The sequence below is a fragment of the Danio rerio genome, chromosome 5 (assembly GCF_049306965.1).
Source record: "Danio rerio strain Tuebingen ecotype United States chromosome 5, GRCz12tu, whole genome shotgun sequence".
In the NCBI taxonomy this organism is placed as follows: Eukaryota; Metazoa; Chordata; class Actinopteri; order Cypriniformes; family Danionidae; genus Danio; species Danio rerio.
This window is the reverse complement of record NC_133180.1, coordinates 70,253,112-70,275,000: the sequence shown is the minus strand read 5'-3', so window position 1 is coordinate 70,275,000 and position 21,889 is coordinate 70,253,112. Positions and strand designations below refer to the sequence as shown.

Sequence of the window (21,889 nt, the reverse complement as noted above, 5' to 3'; positions counted from 1 at the left end):
AATTGCTAATATCCATCAAACCCAAATACGTAAATTGTCTACACCATTAAAGGCTTCTTTCTTGTCATGTAGTTAATAACAAAGGATATATGACGTGTTTTTGGCTGTGAGACGTAGTTTGGATGAAGTTGTCGGTGATTCCTCCTATTGTAAAGTCATGCAATGTGAAAGCCCCTGTCGCCGATCCATCTTGCAGTGTAAACAAAGCAGCGACAAAACGCTAACCCAGATAGTCATGCAGTGCGAAAACATCTGTGACACGACTACTTTCAAAATCATGCAGTCTGAACTCGACATTACATTACTATAAGGCTGTGTTATTAGTTTCAAAGGTTGTTATCAGGGAATAGCAATGTTTTGCTTGCGCAATCAGAATCAAGTATTCTCCAGAGCTGGATAATGATATCTAATACCATGTGTAGGTTGGGTGTCAGGGTCTCCATTCTTTCTTATTAACCCATTTACTAAGAAAGCAATTATGATACAACTGTTTATATTTTGAATCATGTTGCTGTGGATCTGTCTTTTGATAAGCCTGCACTAACAAAAACTAATGTGTTTTGAAAGTGATGGACACCGATCTGGAGCTTCTAAAGCCTCAACTGCAGCTTTACAGAGGAAGCTTCCTGCTGATTGAGTTTCTGTTCCTTATCGGACTGAACATATTCTGTTTTAATACATCAGAAATAAATCACTCACTCATCTTTGGACTGGATCCCCGAGACCACCTGTCCTGCTACCATATTTTTGAGGTGAGCTGTGCATCTCTTCGTGTTTAGTAATATTGTGATGACTGTGCCGAGGCCTTATGTGTTTGACTGTACCGCAGATGGCCGTGGGTCTGACTGTCTGCTGGTGCACCAGTGTTCTGGCTAGTCTTCATTCTCCTGTGATGTCAATCCCACAGCAGCTCCACCCACTGCTTTTTCACAGCTTTCTCCTGTTTCTGCTGTTAAACCCTTTCTCCATATTTCAGGCTCGAGCTCGTCACTGGCTTACAGTCACAATGGTAAGATATGACTAAGATATTATTATATACAAGGTAAAGACTTGGGTTCAGTCTGAGTTTAGGTTATACCCCTTAGCACAGGGACTCTATCCTTGAGGGTCGGTGCCTCTGCAGAGTTTTGCTCCAGCACTTATCACATTTGAACATGCTTATGTCTTCAGGATCACTAGAAAGCTATAGGCAGGTGTGTTTGTGTAGGGTTGGAGTTAAACTCTGCAGGGACACCGGCACTTAAGGACCGAGTTCGCCCATCCCTGCCTTAGCCTAGGACCCTTTTGTCTACCACTTCTCTTTACTCCTTAAAGGGATAGTTCACCCAAAACTTTTAATTCTGTCATCATCTACTCACTCTTGACTTTCTCCAAGGGATAGGTGTGAAAATATTCTCCTTAGAACACCACTACAACACCCTTACACATACTCATATTTTATAAGAGCATAAGAATAATGTTTAAATCATGTTTTTGTATTCATGGATGTGCTATAACCACAAGGATTCAACTACATTAACTTCACAGAGTAATAAACAGTATGAATTATAATTAGAATCATTTGAAAGGTTATTTGGCACATCCTCCACCCCCCTCCAACCAAAACAGAATCAAAGCGCCCTTAACACTTTACATGAGCATGCAAAACAGAGAGGGAATGGTTACAGGTTAGAGGTAGAAATAGGATTAGGGCTTTGTTTTATTTGTACGCTCCGCTTGTGTAACCCCTCTCACCCTGGTCCAAATGACATATGAACCATTGTTTCTAGCATGGGAGGCAGTTGTACTAAAACACAGGACACACCAAGCCAACATCAAAGAACTAGCGGGGATAAAAACCAACTGTCACGTCGGCTATATCTGGTACTGTCTGGGACAAAAAGCTTTGCATGAATGCACCAAATGGACAAAATCAATGAGAATTTACAACCTGCGCCTGCACAAGCTGATGTATTGTATTGATGTATGATGTATTTTGACTGCTTTCTTTAATAACTACATTACTCAATACTTGTACTATTACTTTCAGTATTTAAATAGTACATTTTGAAATACTTGCAATACTTAAGTACAAAAAATGTTGAAGACTTTAGTACTTACACTTAAGTATGGTGCTTAAAGAGCACTTCAACTTCTACTCAAGTCTCTTTTTTGATAAAGCACTTGTACTTTTACTTAAGTCTGGGTCTCTGCTAGTTTGCGTCTGCTGGCATCTGTCGGAGCTTGTATCCATGCAGAATCAGCAAGAGTTGTAGAATGTCTGATGGGTTTTGTCTAGTGATTGTCCATGGCATTCTGTGCAGTGTTAATTGGCCCCTAGACAGTTGCATTAGTGGTGCGTTTTTTCTCTTTCTCTGCAGTTACACTGACACGACATTAGGTGGTGTTTTAACATGTTAGTCACTGAATCATTCAATAAACAAATTTTCAGGGTTGCATCTAAAAAAAGCAAATAAACTGTCGCCTACCCTCTACCGTGTGCTGCCTGCAGAGACGGTATTTTTTTTAGCTTTCAGACTTCAGATGCATCAAGTACACCAAGTATTGGCATGCTTCCCTTAGATATATACACATTGAAGCCTCATTAGCAGCTGTTTCTATGGGCTGCTAGTCATAAGCTGTTTGCCATATGGAACAGTCGAAGCCAGTCACCAAAAGCAAATCTGCAACTATAGTTATAAAAAAAATGTATGAATGTCTAAATCTATTGTAGATTTCACAGATGATTTTGCAAAAGTAACACAATGCAACAAATCGAAGATGTCAGCTGGAAGATGTGATGGTAGTCACAAAGCAAAACAAAAGTGTGCTCAAAACACACCAACTAGAGGTGGAGAAGAGAGAGAGAGAGAGTGATTTAGCCATTTCCAATGAGCAAGGCTCATTCTGAAAACGTACCTCTATATACATTTCTGGAGTGCGCCAAATACGCCCCAGGAGCTATGTTTTTTTTTCTTTTGAAGTTTTTGTTTTTTCACGAATCCACCAGAGGCTACTGTGTACACTTTTTCAAATCTCAATTTTCTCTCATGAGCGCCATTCACGCCTGCTGTTTTTGTGTAAAACCCTGTTATTTACTCGAACCCCGTTGTCGAGGTCAACTTCTCTCTGCGTCTCAAGTCCGCCGACGTATATAGCGAGCTAACTGGACAAAGTGGTAACAGCGGGAAAGCCGTTCATACGGAGATAAGCGGTCAGCTGAAAATTTAAAAAAGCGCTCTGTAGCGTTTGTTTTAAAAATGAAATGCAGCCATACGTACTTCTGACTACATAATTTACAATCTCCAGAAACGTATATAGAGCTACGTTTTCAGAATGAGACTAATGTTGGCCAATTCATGGGATGGAAATTATAAAAAGGGCAATATATTAAGGGTCATCATTCTTATACTCCTTTTTACCAATGCATTTTAATGGCCTTAGGGCCTCATGTTACCTGTAGGACAGTACTTTTTACAGTATTGTGCCCCCATAGTGGGGTAACCTACACAGAATGCAAGGTAAACACCCACAGGCCTCACTGAAATCTCTTCTGCTGTAGTAGCAGGTTATTTTTATCAGAAGTTCTACCATGTGGGTACTGATCAGGCCCAACCCCCGGGTTGACAGCTCCAAGAAAAATTCCAACTCAATAACAACTCAAAACCTAAAAAAGAATTAAAAGTTTGCAGTTTTTTCTTTTCCATTCAGAGTCAATTGCTACTTTCCTACCAAGGGAATGGATTCACATATCTTCAGTGGTATTCTGTAATATACTTGTAGATACAGTAAACATCCTAAAGTACTGACTGACTTTCCGGGATCAGAGTTGATTAAGAAACTGTTAAGTTTTCATTTGAAGGAAACATTTTGGTTGTGACCAAATATTTTATGTAAAATTGATATAATTAAAAAAAAAAAAAAGTTTTATATTTATTTAATTTTTTTTACCACCAGCTGCATTTTCTATTTTTGTTTTGTGGGAAAACCATGACCTTGGCAACAATGGACAGTGAGAATTGTTGCAACATTGGAGCAACATTGTAATCGTTTTATGATGGATGGCAGACATGTTTGGATCAATGGAATGTGGCTCTACCTACATACCTGTCAACATTTGAATGTGAAAATAAGGGATTATTATTAGTATTATTTATTTATTACATTTTTTTTAGTTATTATTATTATGTGTATATGTCTGTTCAAACACGCACCCAAAACCCAAAGTGTCTACTGTTGCGTGTACAGAATCTATTTGGAAACAGCTTCTATTTATCACTATGGAGCGCATCTGACAGTCACGCACCGCTACATAAACTGACTGTTTTGAGGATTGCATAGATGGGGCAACAGTGCCTGTAATGGAATTGAAGGGAATCGCACCGTTTTAATATTTATTTCAAAGTGTTTTCATGCCTAAATAAAGCGAAAGCACAGAACAGATTTACATTTAAGAGCAAAGGGCAACCCCTGGTGGTTCGGTGGTATGGGTTGTGTATAGGGAGGATCGCTCTTTAATATGTATTGCCACTCTTCATAGAAAGCTTAAAAATACTGGAGAAAATGGGGAAAATACCTTTACAGGATGATAGAGGGATAGCATTGTAAAATACAGGAGAATCCCAGGAAAATGGTAGAGTTGACAGGTATGCTTTACCTATATATCTTTTTAATTACTGACCAATTACTGTTTGTGGCGTTCACATGCTCTCAAGTGGCCGATAATATACGTTTGGGTATTGGGACTGGCCCTGTTTGCTGAATAATTTATTCACAGAATAAAATCTCACTTCTATGTTGCAAAAGGAGTCAGACATTCATTCTTTCATTCGTTCATTTTATTTCCCTCGGCTTAGCCTCTTTATTCGTCAGGAGTCACCACAGTGGAATGAACCGGCAACTTATCCAGCATATGTTTTACGCAGCGGATGCCCTTCCAGCTGCAACCCAGTACTGGGAAACACCCATACACTCTCATTCTCTCACACACACACACAAATACACTACAGCCAATTTAGTTTATATAAATCATCTATACTGTACCACATGTCTTTGGACTGTGGGGGAAACCAGAGCACCCGGAGGAAACCAACGCCAACACAAGGAGAACATGCAAACTCCACTCAGAAATGCCAGCTGATCCAGCCGGGACTCGACCCAGCGACCTTCTTGCTATGAGGTGACGTTGCTAACCACTGCGTTACTGTGCCGCCCAGAAGACAGACACTTTAATGTAATGTTTGTGTTGAAAGTATTTATAACTAAGTCAGGTATATTTTCATATCTGTGGCTCCTTGCTTTCTAATGTTTGCTGTGAAATGTTTTTCAGCCGTCCACATTTTATCAGCAGTGCTCTCTAGAGAATGCATCATCATATCATTCTCGTTTATGCAATAAAATGTTGATATTACAGTGTAAGGTCTTGGCAGCCCCCTTCCAGCCCGTGGGCTTTGCAGAATGCTGGCTAGCTGATCAATTCAACAGTCTTAGCCCTCTGTTCCTTGGCTTGAGGGATCTGCTGTGCTTCTATACCCATCAGATCAGCTGGAGAGATATGTGGTCTGACAGCTCTCCAACCACGGGTAAGAGGCTAATGCTGTCCATTTAAACGTTATTATTTGCGCCTCTGGTATTACTATAATTATATTAGGTTTGTTTTGAGTCTTTCCAGCATGTTTTCTCGCATTGCTAACTTGTTGAATGATGTTTTTATCAGGAATTAGCATGTTTTATTATGCTGCTGCTAACATGCTTCGATGTAATTATTGTATTATGCTGCTCACACTTGCATGTTTCAACATTATGCTAGCATGTTTTAAGCTTGGTTATTGTAATTAGCATGTTGTTAACATGCTTCTAACATGTTTTAACACCTTGCCTGCATGTTTCTAGCATGGTTAGCACACATTATTATTATTTTTGCTATTTTCATTGTTTTAGCATTAGGTTAGATAATTTATATAATTAATTAGCATGTTACTAGCCTTTTTAAATGTTAAACATGTTATTTGAAAGCTATTGCTACTATGCTTTAAACTAACATGCTAACAATGTCATTTAGCATGTTAACGTGTTTCAAGCAAGTTTACTGTTTTGCTAGTCTGTTTCAAGGATATGCTAACATGGTGCTCGCATTTTTTAAACAAGGGATAACTAACAGTTGAAATGAATTAGCTATATGTCATTTGCATGCTTCAACATTATGCTAACAGGGTAATGTAATAATTAGCATGTTGTTAACACAATTCTATGTCTTAACACCACTAAATTAATATGCTAATAATGTCATTTAGCATGTTTAACATGTTTTAAACATGCTGAACGTGTTTCTAGCATGTTTATTATTTTGCTAATTTGTTTTAGAATTATGCTAACATGTTGCTTGAGTTATTGCTAGCTACACTATGTCGACAATTTAACAATTTAACAATTTAAACAATTTAACAATTTAAAAACATGCTAAAATAACTTAGCTTGTTGCTAACAAATTAAAACAATGCCAACATAAATGTCAGTTGTAATTAATTTATACTACTAACTACATATAAATTTTATATTGTTTTTGAGATTTTCTTCTGTTTGTCCCAGCGAGTCTAGACTGTGGACAGTATAATATGGCTGTAACCTGTCTGATCCAGTGTTTTCCACCATGGCTGAGATTTGCACAATGCCTCAGGTGCTTCTGGGACACTGGCCACACGCTAAATCTCCTGAATGCAGGAAAATACTTTACAGTTTTTTTGATGGTCACATTCGCCGGCCTCTACAACATGGCCAGAGGTAAACCCACACAAATAAATATCAAAAATTTTATATTTTTATACTCTAATAATGTTTTTGTATCAAGATGTGTTTCTGAATAGACAAACCTGTCATCAGTATCCATCTTTTCACCATATTCATGATGCTTTGCTTGAATGATGGGAGTAAATTTCAATAAACTGTGAAAAAAAAAGAGTGAAGTATTTTGAAAACAATGAGGTATCATCATTATTCTCCTCCCAGTTCATCCATCAAATATTAAAATCCAGCATACCTACTTCAGTAGCCCATGCCATGAATGCAACATAGGCTCATTCTGAAAATGACGACGGGGTTTAAGTCTGGTGAAGAACGGTTCCATAAAGCAGGTAAGACAAAAACAGAAGCCAAAAAATAAAATAAACAAGTAAATAGTAAGGTGACAATGTGGTAAAATGTGGTAAATATCAGGCTAGGGCTTTTGTTTTTCTGAATTGCTTTTAAAATTTGTCGGTCAGTCAATCAAACAGTCAACAGCGGCCTCTGGTGGATTTACAAGAGAACAGCAGGCACGAATGGCACTCCTGAGAGTAATTTGAGATCTGAAAAAGCATCCACAGCGGCCTCTGGTGGATTTGCGAAAACAAAAACTGCATAAAAAAAAAAAAGTAGCTCCTGGGAAGTATTTGACGCTCTCCAGAAATGTATATAGCGGTAAGTTTTTTTAAAATGAGACTGTATTGACTGTATTGATTGTACTACTGCAAAGAAAAAGCATTCTGAAGCAACCAAACAATGAATTTTTGTGGTCAACCCAGGCTCATTCTCATTACGTACCCCTAGATACATAGGGCCAAAATATATCAAAGGAGGTACGTTTTTTACAGTTCGCAAATCCACCAAAGTCTACTGGGTATGCTTTTAGAGATCTTAAATTTCTCTCATGAGTGCCATTCGTGCTGTTCTCACATAAATCCAGTAGAGGTCGCTGTCGACTAACTGACTGACTGAATGAATAACTGACCCATCGACTGACCCACCTTCCTCCTTCCCTAAACCCAATCGACAGTGATTTTGAAAGCAATCCAGAAAAAGAAAAGCCCTTGCGGCAGCCTGATTTTTACCCTATTATCAGATTTTACCAGATTCTCACAATTCTATACTTTACTTTGTTTTTGTCTTGCCTGCTTTCTGGAACCATTTGTCAACGAAATCGAACCATGTCGTCGCGCTTAACTCCGTTCTGCATCTCAAGTATTCAGAAGTCCACAGACGTACAGCCAAAAAGGCGTTCACACGAGGTAAGCGGTAAGCTAGTAAGCGAAAAAAGGAACGCCATCATACCGCCTCGTATCGTTCAATTTAAAGACAAAATGCAGCCATACATTCCTCTGGCTTCATCATTCGCAATTTCCAGAAATGTGTATAGGGCTATATTTTCAGAATGAGTCTATGTTGTTTGTGGTGCAACCTTTTTTTTTTAAAGGTGTTTTGTTTCAGTGTGTTTTTTCAAGTGATGACACTAATCTATTGTGTGTGTGTGTGTGTGTGTGTGTGTGTGTGTGATAGAGAGATCTGCCCTGCTTGTGGAAGTGAATGTATATCTGTATATATGGGCCATGGTTACATGCACAGGCGTTGTAGTTACTGTGAGCTGGGATTTAAGGATGGACTGGGGATTACTTCAGGGAAACGGCCTACTCAAAGATGAGCTGCTGTACTCCGAACAGGTAAAAATGAATATATAAATAAAATTTTTGATAAAAATGATAGATTATAGATATATGTGCATGTGTAAATAGTCGACTAAAAATGACCATGGTATGTTAAAAGAACATAATTCAGGGGTCGCCACAGCGGAATGAACTGCCAACAATTCCAGAATATGTTTTATGCAGCGGATGCCCTTCCAGTCGCAACCCAGGACTGGGAAACACCCATACACAATTGCATTCACACACACATACACTGCGGACAGTTTAGTTCTCCCAATTCATCTATATTGCATTTCTTTGAACTGTGGGGGAAACCGGAGCATCCGGAGGAAACCCACGGCAACATGAACAGAACATGCAAACTCCACACAGAAATGCCAATTGACCCAGCCAGAACTTGAACCATCAACCTTCTTGCTGTGTCACCCAACTGTATTTTATATTAACTATCATTATCAAACCCCATCCGAACACAACGGAAAGGGCTGGGAAGAAGAAGTTCACAAGGCTCTGACCCTCACGCAGTGCGAGACACTACACCAAAAGCATGCCGCTGTTACCAAAGCGCAATCAGCCTGACCTGTAAATACACAGATCGCTGAGTGATCAGCTGAAATAAAGTGTCATCAGTGTTCTTCTTTCTCATTAGGAATGTGTGTTCATCTAGACCGTTTTGTGCTTGTGTGCCACCAAGTCGCTATTTTAATAGCTGGCAGTTAGATCTCTGCAACACTCACATGGTCGCCCACCGAAGTTAAGCAGGGCTGCGCCTGATCAGTGCCTGGATGGGAGACCACATGGGAAAGCTAGGTTGCTGCCGGATGTGGTGTTAGTGAGTGTGTGGGCCTTAATGCCCCAGTATATTGATGTGGATGTTAGCGTTATCTTTCGGATGAGACCTTAAATCGAGGTCCTGACTCTCTGCGGTTGTTAAAAATCCCAGGATGTCCTTCGAAAAAGAGCAGGGGTTTTACCCATAATTAATTTGCCCTCTGGCCTTTGTCCATCATGGCTTGCTAACCACTGGTGGAGGATTATGAGATCCACCCCCAATGTGTAAAGTGCTTTCAGTGTCCAGAAAAGTGCTATATAAATGTAAGAAATTATAATATGGCAACTGGCTGCACGGTGGCACAGTGGGTAGCACATTCGCCTCGCAACAAGAAGGTCACTGGTTCGGCTCAGTTGCCATTTCTGCGTGGAGTTTGCATGTTCTCCCTGTGTTTGCATGGGTTTCCTCCGGGTGCTCCGGTTTCCCCCACAGTCCAAAGACATGTGGTACAGGTGAATTGGGTAGGCTAAATTGTCCGTCGTGTATGAGTGTGAATGAGTGTGTATGGAAGATTTCTAGTGATGGGTTGCAGCTGGAAGGGCATCTGCTGCAAAAAAACATATGCTGGATAAGTTGGCGGTTCATTCCGCTGTGGTGATCCCAGAATAATAAAGGGACTAAGCCGAAAAGAAAATTCAAATAAAACAAGCCTGAGGCCTTAACATTTTTTTTTTTACTTTTACACTGGGTATTTTGCGCATTGATTTGCATGATCATCAGACTAGCACCCTTTGGTTTTATAACAAGGTGTTAAACATTGAAGACAACATGAAATCAAAGCAAAACGAGTGTGATGTGGCATGAAGGCAGCAGACCTTTTATTATGCCACAGAAGAAGCAGCACTGTTTTACCGCAGATACAGTTAAAGTCAGAATTATTAGACCCCCTGTTTATTTTTTGCCCAATTTCTGTTTAACATAATAGTTTTAATAATCATCTCTAATAACTGATTTATTTAATCTTTTCTATGATGACAGTAAATAATATTTGACTAGATATTTTTCAAGACACTTCTATACAGCTTAAAGTGACATTTAAAGGCTAAACTAGGTTAACTAGGCAGGTTAGGGTAATTAGGCAAGTTATTGTAAAATGTTGGTTTGTTCTGTAGACTATCGGAAAAAAAAATATATATATATATAGTTAAAGGGGCTATTAATTTTTGTCCTTAAAATGGTGTTTAAAAAATTACAAATTGCTTTTATTTTTGCCGAAATAAAACAAATAAGACTTTTTCCAGAAGAAAAAATATTATCAAACATACTGTGAACATTTTCTTGCCCTGTTAAACATCATTTGGTAAATATATATAAAAAAATAAATAAATTATATACACACACACACACACACACACACACACACACACACACACACACACACACACACACACACAYATATATATATATATATATATATATATATATATATATATATATATATATACACACACACACACACACTTATACAATAATGTTATACAGTAACTTGCCTAATTACCCTAACATGCCTAATCAACCTAGTTAAGCCTTTAAATGTCACTTTAAGCTGCATACCAGTATCTTGAAAAATACTAATAAAATATCTAGTAAAATATTATTTACTGTCATCTTGGCAAAGATAAAAGAATTCAGTTAATAGAGATGAGGGTCCCACTTTATATTAAGTGTCCTTAACTACTATGTACTTACATAAAAAATACAATGTACTTACTGTGTTTATAATGTATTTGAGAACACTTGTGGTGCTTTTGAGTTGGGAGAGAGGTTGAGTTATGGACAGGTTTGGTGGCATGGGTAGGTTTAAGGGTGGGTTAAGGTGTAAGGGATGGTCAACAGTGTGTTTACAAATGTAATTACAAAAGTTAATTACAGGTGTAATTACATACATGTATTTAATCAAGCATAAGTACACAATAAATACATGTATTTACACAATAAGTACATTGTAACAAACTATTAATTCCTGTGTAAGTACATATTAGTTAAGGCCACTTAATATAAAGTGGGACCGAGATGAGTTATTAAAACTATTATGATTAGAAATGTGTTGAAAAAATCTTCTTTCTATTAAACAGAAATTGGGAGGGAAATTTTATATAATTGGGCTAATAATTCTGACTTCAACTGTATATATACTGTTCTAGTGGTTTTGGGCTATTCTACTGAAAATATCTTACACATATTGTGCTATTAATCTGTTTAACAGTGTGTCGAAAGCTATAAAAGCATCAAACTGACCTGCGACCGCTTATGAAAAGTCTTGAATATTGAGAGTGATGTGCTATTTCAGTGGTTCTACTATGCTGCCATGCTGGCGGATGTGCTGTTGCGGGTCTCCTGGGCTATAAATATCCTCCTGGCTCAGATGAAGGATTCAGCTGCAGCTGCCACAGCAAGTGCCTTGCTGGCACCGCTGGAAGTTATCAGGTTCGATTTCAGTCACATGCTTTAGGCAGCATGTTTGAAACTTCATCAAGGCAAATTACATTTGGCTAGTATTTTATTGTGTCTGCTGATTTATAAGAAGAGCAACCAGGATTACATTGTCTCTCTTATTGGGAGATTTCTTATTGGAGGTTAGCTGATATTTACACTTCCAAAAGGTGTAGAGATTTAGAATTGTTGGTTAAACAACGGGTCAGTTTTGGTTAAACAGTTTTACCATTTTTAATCAATGAAGCTCATCTCCGGGTCTGATAGTAGCAGTTTTAGCTTAGCTTAGCTTAGATAATTAAATCGGATTAGACCATTAGCATCTGGCTCATAAATGATTCAAGAGTTTAGATAATTTTTTTATTTAAAACTTGATATTTAGGGATAATACTCGTGAAAATAGTCCCCAGGTAACAGTGCTGCATAATATCATTGCACCTGCTACAGCCCTGATGTCCCTTGATTACAGTGTTAGGTTACATGTAACGGCGTTACGTAATTTAATTACAAAATTAATGTAAGTGTAATTCATTACAGGTACTGAGAAAAAATGTGTAATTAAATTAGTTACTTATAAAAATGTTAAAAATAACAAATGGGGTTACATCTAAAAAATGTCCTTAAAAATCTGGGATATGTTGAATAATGGCGATGCAGTGGCGCAGCAGGTACTGCTGTTGCCTCACAGCAAGAAGGTCGCTGGTTCGAGCCTCGGCTCAGTTGACATTTCTGTGTGGAGTTTGCGTGTTCTCCCTGTGTTTGCGTGGGTTTTCTCTGGAGGCTCCGGTTTCCCCCACAGTCCAAAGACATGCAGTACAGGGGAATTGGGTAGGCTAAATTGTCCGTAGTGTATAAGTGTGTATGGATCTCTCCCAGAGATGGGTTGTGGCTGGAAGGGCATCCGCTGTGTAAAAATGTGCTGGATAAGTTGGCGGTTCATTCCGCTGTGGCGACCCCGGATTAAAGCAGGTCGCACACCAGAAGCGCCGCTCGGCGGCGCGCCGCGCAGCGCCACGCAGCACCATGTATTTTAGAATTCTAAACATAGGTTTCTATCAGGATACACACACCGGTGCCGCAAGTCGGCGGCTGTCGGCGGCGCCCGGCGACGGCTCAGGACGCAGTTCATTTTTCAGCCGCGCCACAGAGCGCCATCTGATTAGTTTCATGTTAAATATCATTCGAATGTGCGCGTCTGGTGTGTGATACTTTAAACTGTCATGTACGCGCCGTGTCGCGGCACCGAGCGGCGCTTCTGGTGTGCGACCTGCTTAATAAAGTGACTTAGCCGACAAGAAAATGAATGAATGAATATATATACACACACACACACACACACGCACACACGTGTATGTATATATATATATATATATATATATATATATAGTTTACTGTAGTAAAGGCTGAAGTATACTATGGTAATTAGTTACTAATGATACTACATGTAGTGTAATTCATTAATGAAGAGTTGTAAATATATATATATATATATATATATATATATATATATATATATATATATATATATATATATATATATATATATATATATATATATATACACACACATACATACACACATACACACATATACAATATAATGCTCAATATAATAGGGTAATTTGTAATCTGTAATCTATTACATTTACAAAGGAATCTCCCCAACACTGCTTGATTATTACGTCAGAATGAGAGCATAGTTTCTAGCCTTTTTTGAAATTTTGGACCAAGACGCTAATGGTCTAATCCAATTCAATGATCTATGCTAAGCTAAGCTAAAAGTGCTCCTGCCAGACCCAAAGATGGTCTGAATGGATTCAAGAATGTTGTAAAATGAGCATATTAACCAATAAGTGGAGATTTTCTTTAAAAATAAAACATTTCAGACTTCAGATTTGTATTAAGTTTAAAGACATTTTGGGAATGGATGCCGATAAAGAACTAGTAAAGCTGTCGTTTTGCTTTTTTCCTGTTCTTCCAGACGTTTTATCTGGAATCTCTTTCGGCTAGAGAACGAGCAGCTGAAAAACTGTGAGAAATGCTGCGCTGTTCGTGATTTCTGGAACATCTGGAGGCATCTGGAAGAAGACCAAGATGAGCTGCCTAAAGAACATCACACGATCACCCTCACGAATCAGAGGTGCTGAATCTCTTCCACCTGAGCTGATTTAGAAAATAATTCACAGCTAAAGACACCTGAGAATCGACATTGTGATTTTTTTTAAGAGTAAAGAGAGACAAAATTGGCTTTTAAGAGCAGAGATGCAGAGATTCAGCAGTGCATTTAAGGAAAGAAATCTCTGATATTTGCATAATGCAGGTAGGCGAATGAGATGTTAGATAAGAAAATTATAATCCAATCCACCCCATAATGACTTCAGTATCTGTCTCTGTTTGTCTAAACCTTACTGTGGCAGTTCATGTGTACTTTATCATCTGCATTGGAGTGAATTAGCATTTTTATGCTTCATCATTAATAAATAATTCTGTTTGATTTTCAGCGTGTTGTCTCGCCATAATAGCATGACCAAAAAGACGAGCTAATTATCCCTCAAAATAATCCTTTCCTTTATTTCACTTCCAAAAAACAATCGTACAATCGCATTTCAAATGTCCAGACCAGCTGATATGCAAAAAAACAGGCAAGCATTTACTATACAGCAGCTTGAGAACAAGAGTGAGATTAAAAAGCTTGAGAGGGAAAACTGAGAGTCCGGGCTTCTCTCTAGAGAACCGTTGTTCGCTGTTCAGCTTCCCTTACTGTACTGAACTCAGCAGTACCACAGTCAGCTTTGTACATTGCAACTCCACTGTCCTTTCGGAGTCAAAGCGGTATAGTTGATTTCTGAAGCATGTAAGTCATGTTATATTAAGGAGAGCCTTTGTCCTTCACTTGGTTTGCCATGCAGAAGTCCATGATCCGTTTGTTTCTGTAATTGGCGAGAGTATTTAGTCAGAAATGCCAGAGCTTATGCATCACATGCACTCAATAAAAAAAAAACGCACTGCAGATTGCCTTAATGTACTGGGCTTGTATATGTGCCTGTATTTACGTATGCTAAGAGGCTCCACGTAAGACCCTCATGATTTCTTGTAAAATAGTGCTCAGATGTTTGCATACCCCATGGGGAGTTATTCAACCTTTTTTTTTTTTGATATAATAAGAGATTGTGAAATAATTATTGTTATAATAATTTAGTACTGCCCTCAAGAACCTGCATAACAGATATTTGTGTGCCATTAAAATAAATATAATAGTTAATCCGCTGAGTTTTTTCATCCATTCAGCCGATCTCTGAGTGTGACAGGAGTACTTTTAGCTTAGCTTAGCACAGACCATTGAATCAGATTAGACCATTAGCATCTCACTCAAACATTTTAAATAGGAGTGTAGATAGTTTTCCCATTTAAGCTGGGCTCTTCTGTTGTAACAACGGATACTATGAACGTCAATAAATAAAAAGCTACGGGCGCAATGATATTATGCAGCACCTGAAAATAGTCCCCATCTAGGTAACGTCCATTGTGACTGGCACAATGTGCAAGAATGGAGTTAAGTTGGTTATATTGATGGAAGTTAGCATATTATCAGGTGCTCTGTAATATCATTGCACCTGCTGCAGCCATGGTACGGCAGCAAAATTAATTGATTACTTCTGAATTAGTGTATAGTTCATAGTCACATTAGCCTAGAACACATGGGCAACAAAATTTCTGGATTTCCATAATACGACTGCAAAGTTCCTTGATATTTAAGCCACAATCAGAGTATAGTTCCTATCCACATCGACTTAATAGCAATTTTTAGATTGAAAATTGAAAATAGCAACTTTTAATTTTTCATCGATCTTAGTACACGATGTATCTTCAAAATCAAAATATTAAAATACCTTTGGTTATTTTTTTTTTTTTTGAGCAAGATGCTAATGGTCTAATATAATTCAATGACTTATGTTAAGCTAAGCTACGAGTGTTCTCACCCGAACCGGAGATGGTAAAACTGGTTAACTCTAGAACAAAGATGTCAAATGCAGTTCCTGGAGGGCTGCAGTTCTACATGGTTTAGTTCCAACCGTCCTTCAACACACTTACCTGTAGGTTTCAAACAAAATTGAAGGACTCAATTAGTTTGATCAGGTGTGTTTCATTAGGGTTGAAACTAAACTGTGCAGAGCTGCGGCCCTACAGCTCTAGAGCTGTCCAAACTCAGTCCTGGAGGGCTGGCGTCTTGCAGATTTTAGATCCAACTTGCCTCAACACACCTGCAAGGATATTTCTAGAAAGCCTGGTAAAGCTGCAGTCACACTGCACTGCAAAAAATGCTTTTCTTGCTTAGATTTTTTTGTCTTGTTTTTAGTCCAAACATCTAAAAATTCCTAAATTAAGAAGAATTTTCTAGACAAGAAAAACATATTGTCTTGTTTTCAGAAATAATATGCCAATATTTAGTGAGTTTTTCCTTAAAACAAGTAAAAAAAATCTGCCAATGGGGTAAGCAAAATGATCTTACGTCAAAAGAAAAAACAAGATTAATTTGCTTACCCCATTGGCAGATTATTTTGCTTGTTTTAAGGAAAAACATTATATATTAAATATTGGCATAAATATTGGCATATTATTTCTCAAAACAAGATAATATGTTATGCTTGTCTAGAAAATGCTTCTTGATATAAGAAATTTTAGATATTTAGACTAGAAACAAGACAAAAAATCTAAGCAAGCAAAGCATTTTTTTGCAGTGTGAACTTTTCTCCCCATAGACTTCCATTCATTTGCACGCGATAGCGTCAGACCGGAAGCGCAATGTCGTGCGTCAAGTTTCGCAGATCACTCAGTTGGATAGTTTAAGCTTGGTGAACTCTGACCAGCGAAATTGCATCACTTGACTGCGTAGGACCAATCAAGAATCAAAACATGACCTCTCTGAAGAGGAATTTAAAATATGGGCCAATCACTCGCTTTTTTAATGTCTAATCCCGCCCCTTTTCGCAGCACCATACAACAGAACTTTGCACGCACAAACTCTAGTGTGACCACAGCTTAGAGCTTGATTAGCTAGCCATAGGTGTCTGATTGGGGTTGGAACTAAACTTTGCAGGACACTGGCCCTCCAGGACCGAGCTTGAACACCCCTGGAGTGTTTCTTTTAATTAAATAGCAGTTTTGCACAAGCCCCTTACTTGTCCAGAGTGGCAAAACCAGATTTCAGCAATTGTATAGCCACCGTAGGGAAGAACTCAAATGTGCAGAGCATGCTGGGAAACCAAATAAAGAACAGCTTCACCACTCAGGACAAACTAGAAACTCTTGCGCAACTATCATGAAAGACCACAACGGTCATAAATGCTTTTCAAAATAAAGGCCATGTTCAGTTTCAATCATTTTCCTTTAGCTTAGTCCCTTTATTCATCAGAGGTCGCCACAGCGGAATGAACCGCCGACTCATCCAGCATATGTTTTACACAGCGGATGCCCTTCTAGCTGCAACCCAGTACTGGGAAATATCCATACACACACATTACGGCCAATTGTATAAACCCAATTCACCTATAACGCATGTCTTTGGACTGTGGGGGAAACCGCAGCACCCGGAGGAAGCCCAAACGAACACAGGAGAACATGCAAACTCACACAGAAATGCCAACTGACCCAACCGGGACTCGAACCAGCGACCTTCTTGCAGTGAGGCGACAGTGCTAACCACTCAGCCACCGTGTCATATTTTTCAAAAAAAAATTAATCGAGTCAATCAATAATTTTTGTCTTGTGGAATAATATGCAAATATCTGTCAAACAGCTTCTTAAGAACATTAATAAATTGTAACGCACTTCTTATGATCCTTCTTTTTTTTGGTTAAACCCCGGCCACAAAGATTTTGCAGATTCTGAAAGGGGTAGATAAATGTATGTTCACAGCTGTATTTAACACAGATGCTTTTCAGTCTATCCTGGGGGAGGGAAATAAATCGTATATGTCCAGTTCCCATGATCATGCAGCTTTAATGTGATAATGTTCAGTTGCATGAGAGATTTGCCTTTATTGAGAGTGGTCCTTTTTGGTGTGAGAAGCTGCAGACCAGTTCATAATAGTATGAAGTGGACGAAGTCACTGATCATCTTTAGGCGGTCTCTGTCTGTTCTGTTCCTCTCTCTGTGATCTGGGGCTGCTAGGTGCCCGCTCCTTTTCCCCTTTCTTGCTGGCTGGGTTGAGGGCGAGCACACTGGCGGCTCTCTCGGGACTCTCCGGAAGCCTTTCAACTTCCGGCGGGCTTTCGGACTCTTTGGCTCGGGCTGGCTCAGTCTTGGCCGCTTCACCTTTTTGGGGCCTTTCTTCAATATTGAAGTGCGAGCCATTCCTCAGTGTCTCTCGGCAGTCTCCGTAGAGATGCTGCTCCAGAGTTAGATTTGACGCTGCCAGGTGTTTGAACTCGGACTCAAAAGGGAAGCCACCGCATGGCTGAGTGGCTCCTTCCACCTGGCTCAGGACGGCAGTTCCCCTGTACACCTCGATAGCCTCCGGAAGCATGGACTTGATCTTGGGGAGCCAGCGCTTGCGAACTCTCCGAGCATTGGTGCACATGTCTGCAGCAATCACATTCATCTCACTTTCTTTGAAGTTAGGGGCAAAATTCTGACAGTAGACTAATGTTAAAACAGACAGAAAGAAAAGAACATTTCAGTTCCATGTCGTGACAAATGAAGCAAGAACAATGTTTGCAACTGATTGGTTCTTGAAACGTGGGGAATTACGGCAAGGAAAGTTTTGAAGTAAGCTCCTCATATAAACCTTAAGTAAGACATAGGATCATGCAAGCTAAGATTACAAACATACATTCAATTCTTAATCAGTTCAAGCGGCTTTGATTGCTGTGACAGGGAAGAAGTGGGTCACTCACGTTTCACGGTGTTGAGAATGCGGCTGTCCAGCGGTTTGCGATTTGGATCACAGTTGGAGGAACGTATTCCAGTCCCACAGCTGTCAGCCAGTGTATTCCTGCAGTCAAAATACCAAAGTCAGCCACTGGAGGGCACACACATAATATGTTTCCAAAACACCATGCGGTTCTTACAGTTATCAAACACAATATACTGCAACATTTGAATGCGAGGGTATAGATTTAATCTCTGCTTGGTCTTGTTTTTTTTGTTTTACTGCAGAGGCAGGCATGCTTGTTATGCATCTGTAAGGCTTTAGACCTGTCAAAAAAAGCAGCTAGAAGGCGTCTCAGCAGGACTTTGTGCTTGACCCCAGCACAGAGGTGACAGTTCATCAGCTGCCCACGAGTCATGAAGACACCAGATCCTTCCACAGCACCAACAACAGAGAAACAAGGAGACCTTAGCTCTGAATCAGTGACTCAAATGACTCAGTCTGAACTGATAAATAATTCAGATGGACACGGAGTTTCAGACAGGCTGGTATTATTCAGGCCTCACCTCCAATCAGCTCCAGTCTCTCTCCAGGGTCGCCTTCTGTGTAGAGTGCAGGGTGGCACCGGTAGCCGATCTGGCTGATGAGTCCGGCAGGCAGAGCCTCTCTGTCTCCTCCCAACAGCACACAGAAACGGTTCTCCAAGGACAGAGGCAGGGAGGACACCTCCATCTTCTCTTGCACTGGGAACAGACACAACAGATCACACTCACAGGAATGAATCCTCAGCATTTTGGGCTGCAATGAGTAGTCCATTAAAAGACATTTACTGGTGTAAATCCCGGACGAGCCCCCGAATATCTTTCCATTTGTCAGACTCTCGTACGAGTCATCTTCAAAGTCCTCCTCCTCGTTTTGATGAGAAGTTGGGCTGTCTGTGGTCGGGAGGCTAGAGGCACCGGGGCTGGCATGATCTCGGGTTGATTGCTCATAAGCATGCATCACGGGTATGACACCGTTCACACCTGCACTGGTGTAGAAAAGAGTGCCATTCCTTGAAGATCTGCTCCTGTGTCCCCTGTCCTCCTCAGAGTGCTTTAGCTCCCCGTTCTGAGTGCACACGGGGGTCTCCAGCTTCTCTTCCTTGATCTTGCAGACAGTTGTGGGCTGGTCGCCTAGCAACAGGGAGGAGTTGTTGTTGTTTGGGCTAGGGGGATCGTCTGTGGCAGATGTCTGTGAGTCACAGTACGGTGCGCTGGCCTTGAACATGAGGTCCATTCCCCGCTCTACGATGTTCTGGATCTGAAGGTAGCCCGCCGTGTACATGACCATCAGCTGATCGCTGGCACTAACCGTCATTCGGCCCGTGTAGCAGAAGGTCAGAATCTGCTGGAAGCAGGACGGGGCTACGGATGAGGGCAGCTCGAAGAGCGTCTGGGTACTACCGCTGAAGAGATCGCGGAAGTAGAGGCTGCTGGCCGCCAAAACGGCACGGTGGGCCTTGAAGGCCTGTCCGTTGACCATGATGGCCACATCGCAGTGCTGGCCCAGCAGCCGCTGTTCGTTCAGGCTGTCCAGAACCGTGCTGCCAAAGTTTGGAATCTCCATGTGCAAGAGCTGAGACATCATGCCCGTTTCAGATCTCCGGAGAAGACAGGATTTTCTCACCAGACATCTAAGACAACAGAAAGTCACAATGAAGGTGGACCAGCCTGATGAGGTAACAAACTGAAAATGACTAGATTCAAAAGTCACACAATGTTTATCTGGTGCAGACACAGCAGAAAAAATGCGACAGAAATGCTGCACAGCAACTCCCTTGGTAAACAGCTCTCTTCACCCCAACATTACTAGAGTCTGCATGTTTGGCAACTCAGCATAAGCTTGCCTGGAGTATTCAAAAGAAGCTGAAAAGTGACCCACAAACCCACCCACCCACCCTCCCTCTCCACCCCGCCACTACCTGACCTCTATAGCAGAATCTTCCCAGATGAGAGAGAGAGAATGCGGGCAGGCTCCACACAGCAGCTCAGCATGAGGAAAGGTAGCTTGAGAAGCAGAGAGATACGTCTCAATCCGTCCTCTTCCTCCCCGCACAGGACTGAGCCAGGGAGAGGGAAAGCGAACGTCTGTGTGCAATCGATGCACCATCTACTGTATGTCACAGAAAGGGGGAGAGAGGCTATAGGCACAGACACAGAGACTAGGGAGAGAGGGGGAGGGAGTGAGACTGAAGGAAAGTCATTTAAGGACACAGAGTGAGAGAGAGAGAGAGAGCGAGAGAGAGAAATCGAGCAAGAGAGAAAGAGAAAGAGAGAGAGCCTGATGCGGATAACTGCCCTGCAGAGAGTAAACGTGTTCATGTGCGATGGAGACAAAAGACAGGCAAGACAGAAAGAAAGAGAGAGAGAGAGAGAGAGAGAGAGAGAGAAAGAGCAATGGCTCACTTTTATTTGAGCGTCACACCGCACGAAGAAAAGACAAGAACGGGAGCGTTCACCCTGCATGCACCAACCCCAATGCGTGCAGACACATAATCCATCAGAAGCCGTCTCTGCCACGATCAGCTCCGTGCTCAGGATTATTTACATTAAGGGCAGACAAATGGTGTGTGCCAGGAGAGCAGCTCTGCATTGCAGTCCCTGTCACAGGCTGGCATGCTCAGTACAGAGTCTGCATACCCAATCAGATGTGCCAACACGGCATCAGACAGATACTCAACCGATAAGAAAAAGAAAGGAGGGAGACTCAGTCTCAAAGCTGCCCTGAATGTCAGATCAGTACATCAAACCCAGAGCGTTTTAAGGCGGCACGTATCAGACGGACGGCTGAAAGACTGTAGTGTGCGAGGAAGAGTTGAGTACAGAGCAGTGGGGCAGTAAAGCAGCGTCTCTCAGCAAAGTGGGGAAGAAGGCGCTGTGCTTCAGTCTCCGAGTTTTAATGCTGAGACGCCGATGGGCTACAGCGTGAGTCAGCGCTATTAGAGATAAACTGCCGTGTTCCACTCGTCTAATATCAACAGCAAATAAATTAGAATAAATCAATAAAGCGTGGCAGACACACGCCCGGTGACTGCTGCATAACTTGATTCCTGCCGTCTGTCTGGTCTCTAACACTAAAAAAAAGCAGCAAAACGTGACACTTTCATCTCCAGAAACTCCCCTCAAACTTTGTTTCCCGCACCATTTAGGAGAATGTTCTGAAGAAACGAACACAGCAAGTTATTCTACATTCGCAAACAAGAGTGCCTGTGCAGACATCTGTTAAGTTGACAGCTGGAGCTCTAGTAATAGACAGCGTTAGTATGGTCACATGTAT

At 40.7% G+C, this 21,889-nt stretch overlaps 2 protein-coding genes across 7 annotated transcripts in view; one reads left to right on the top strand and one right to left on the bottom strand.

Annotated features, from left to right (window-relative positions):
* The window catches only part of LOC141385662 (xenotropic and polytropic retrovirus receptor 1 homolog), a 23,044-nt gene extending 8,644 nt beyond the window's left edge, over positions 1-14,400 (top strand). For 3 of the 4 annotated variants that reach the window (XM_073951593.1, XM_073951594.1, XM_073951592.1), the window contains 7 exons: positions 568-752; positions 830-1,009; positions 5,393-5,561; positions 6,568-6,759; positions 8,290-8,450; positions 11,558-11,694; positions 13,682-14,209. In XM_073951593.1, the coding sequence (XP_073807694.1) occupies positions 568-752; positions 830-1,009; positions 5,393-5,561; positions 6,568-6,759; positions 8,290-8,450; positions 11,558-11,694; positions 13,682-13,847 (1,190 nt within the window). In that variant the 3' untranslated portion in view covers positions 13,848-14,209. Of the gene's footprint in view, positions 1-567; positions 753-829; positions 1,010-5,392; positions 5,562-6,567; positions 6,760-8,289; positions 8,451-11,557; positions 11,695-13,681 lie in introns of all 4 variants that reach the window. The other variant, XM_073951591.1, reaches the window with a different exon arrangement.
* nacc2l (NACC family member 2-like) lies at positions 14,249-21,889 on the bottom strand. Of its 3 annotated transcripts, none has more exons than XM_073951595.1 (7): positions 20,540-21,889; positions 19,402-20,246; positions 19,138-19,314; positions 18,898-19,003; positions 18,597-18,694; positions 16,831-18,342; positions 14,249-15,912 (listed from the first exon to the last, which is right to left on the bottom strand). In XM_073951595.1, the coding sequence occupies exons 2-6, from the start codon at positions 20,198-20,200 to the stop codon at positions 17,807-17,809; spliced, it is 1,716 nt and encodes a 571-aa protein (XP_073807696.1). In that variant the 5' UTR covers positions 20,201-20,246; positions 20,540-21,889; the 3' UTR covers positions 14,249-15,912; positions 16,831-17,806. The 3 variants fall into 3 exon arrangements, with proteins under 3 accessions (XP_073807696.1, XP_073807697.1, XP_073807698.1); XM_073951596.1 differs by having other exon boundaries at positions 14,249-16,046; positions 16,438-18,342; positions 20,540-21,856; XM_073951597.1 differs by having other exon boundaries at positions 14,249-14,630; positions 17,736-18,342; positions 20,540-21,089.

Bases quoted from the DNA above. Each gene is read 5' to 3' on its own strand.
- nacc2l (XM_073951595.1), bottom strand. From the start codon at position 20,200: ATGATGTCTCAGCTCTTGCACATGGAGATTCCAAACTTTGGCAGCACG. The intron at 19,004-19,137 runs GTGAGGCCTGAA...GTGCTGTGGAAG, and splicing joins GAGACTGGAGCTGATTGGAG to GATCTGGTGTCTTCATGACT. The intron at 18,695-18,897 runs GTCTAAAGCCTT...TTTTGACTGCAG, and splicing joins CTAGCTGCTTTTTTTGACAG to GAATACACTGGCTGACAGCT.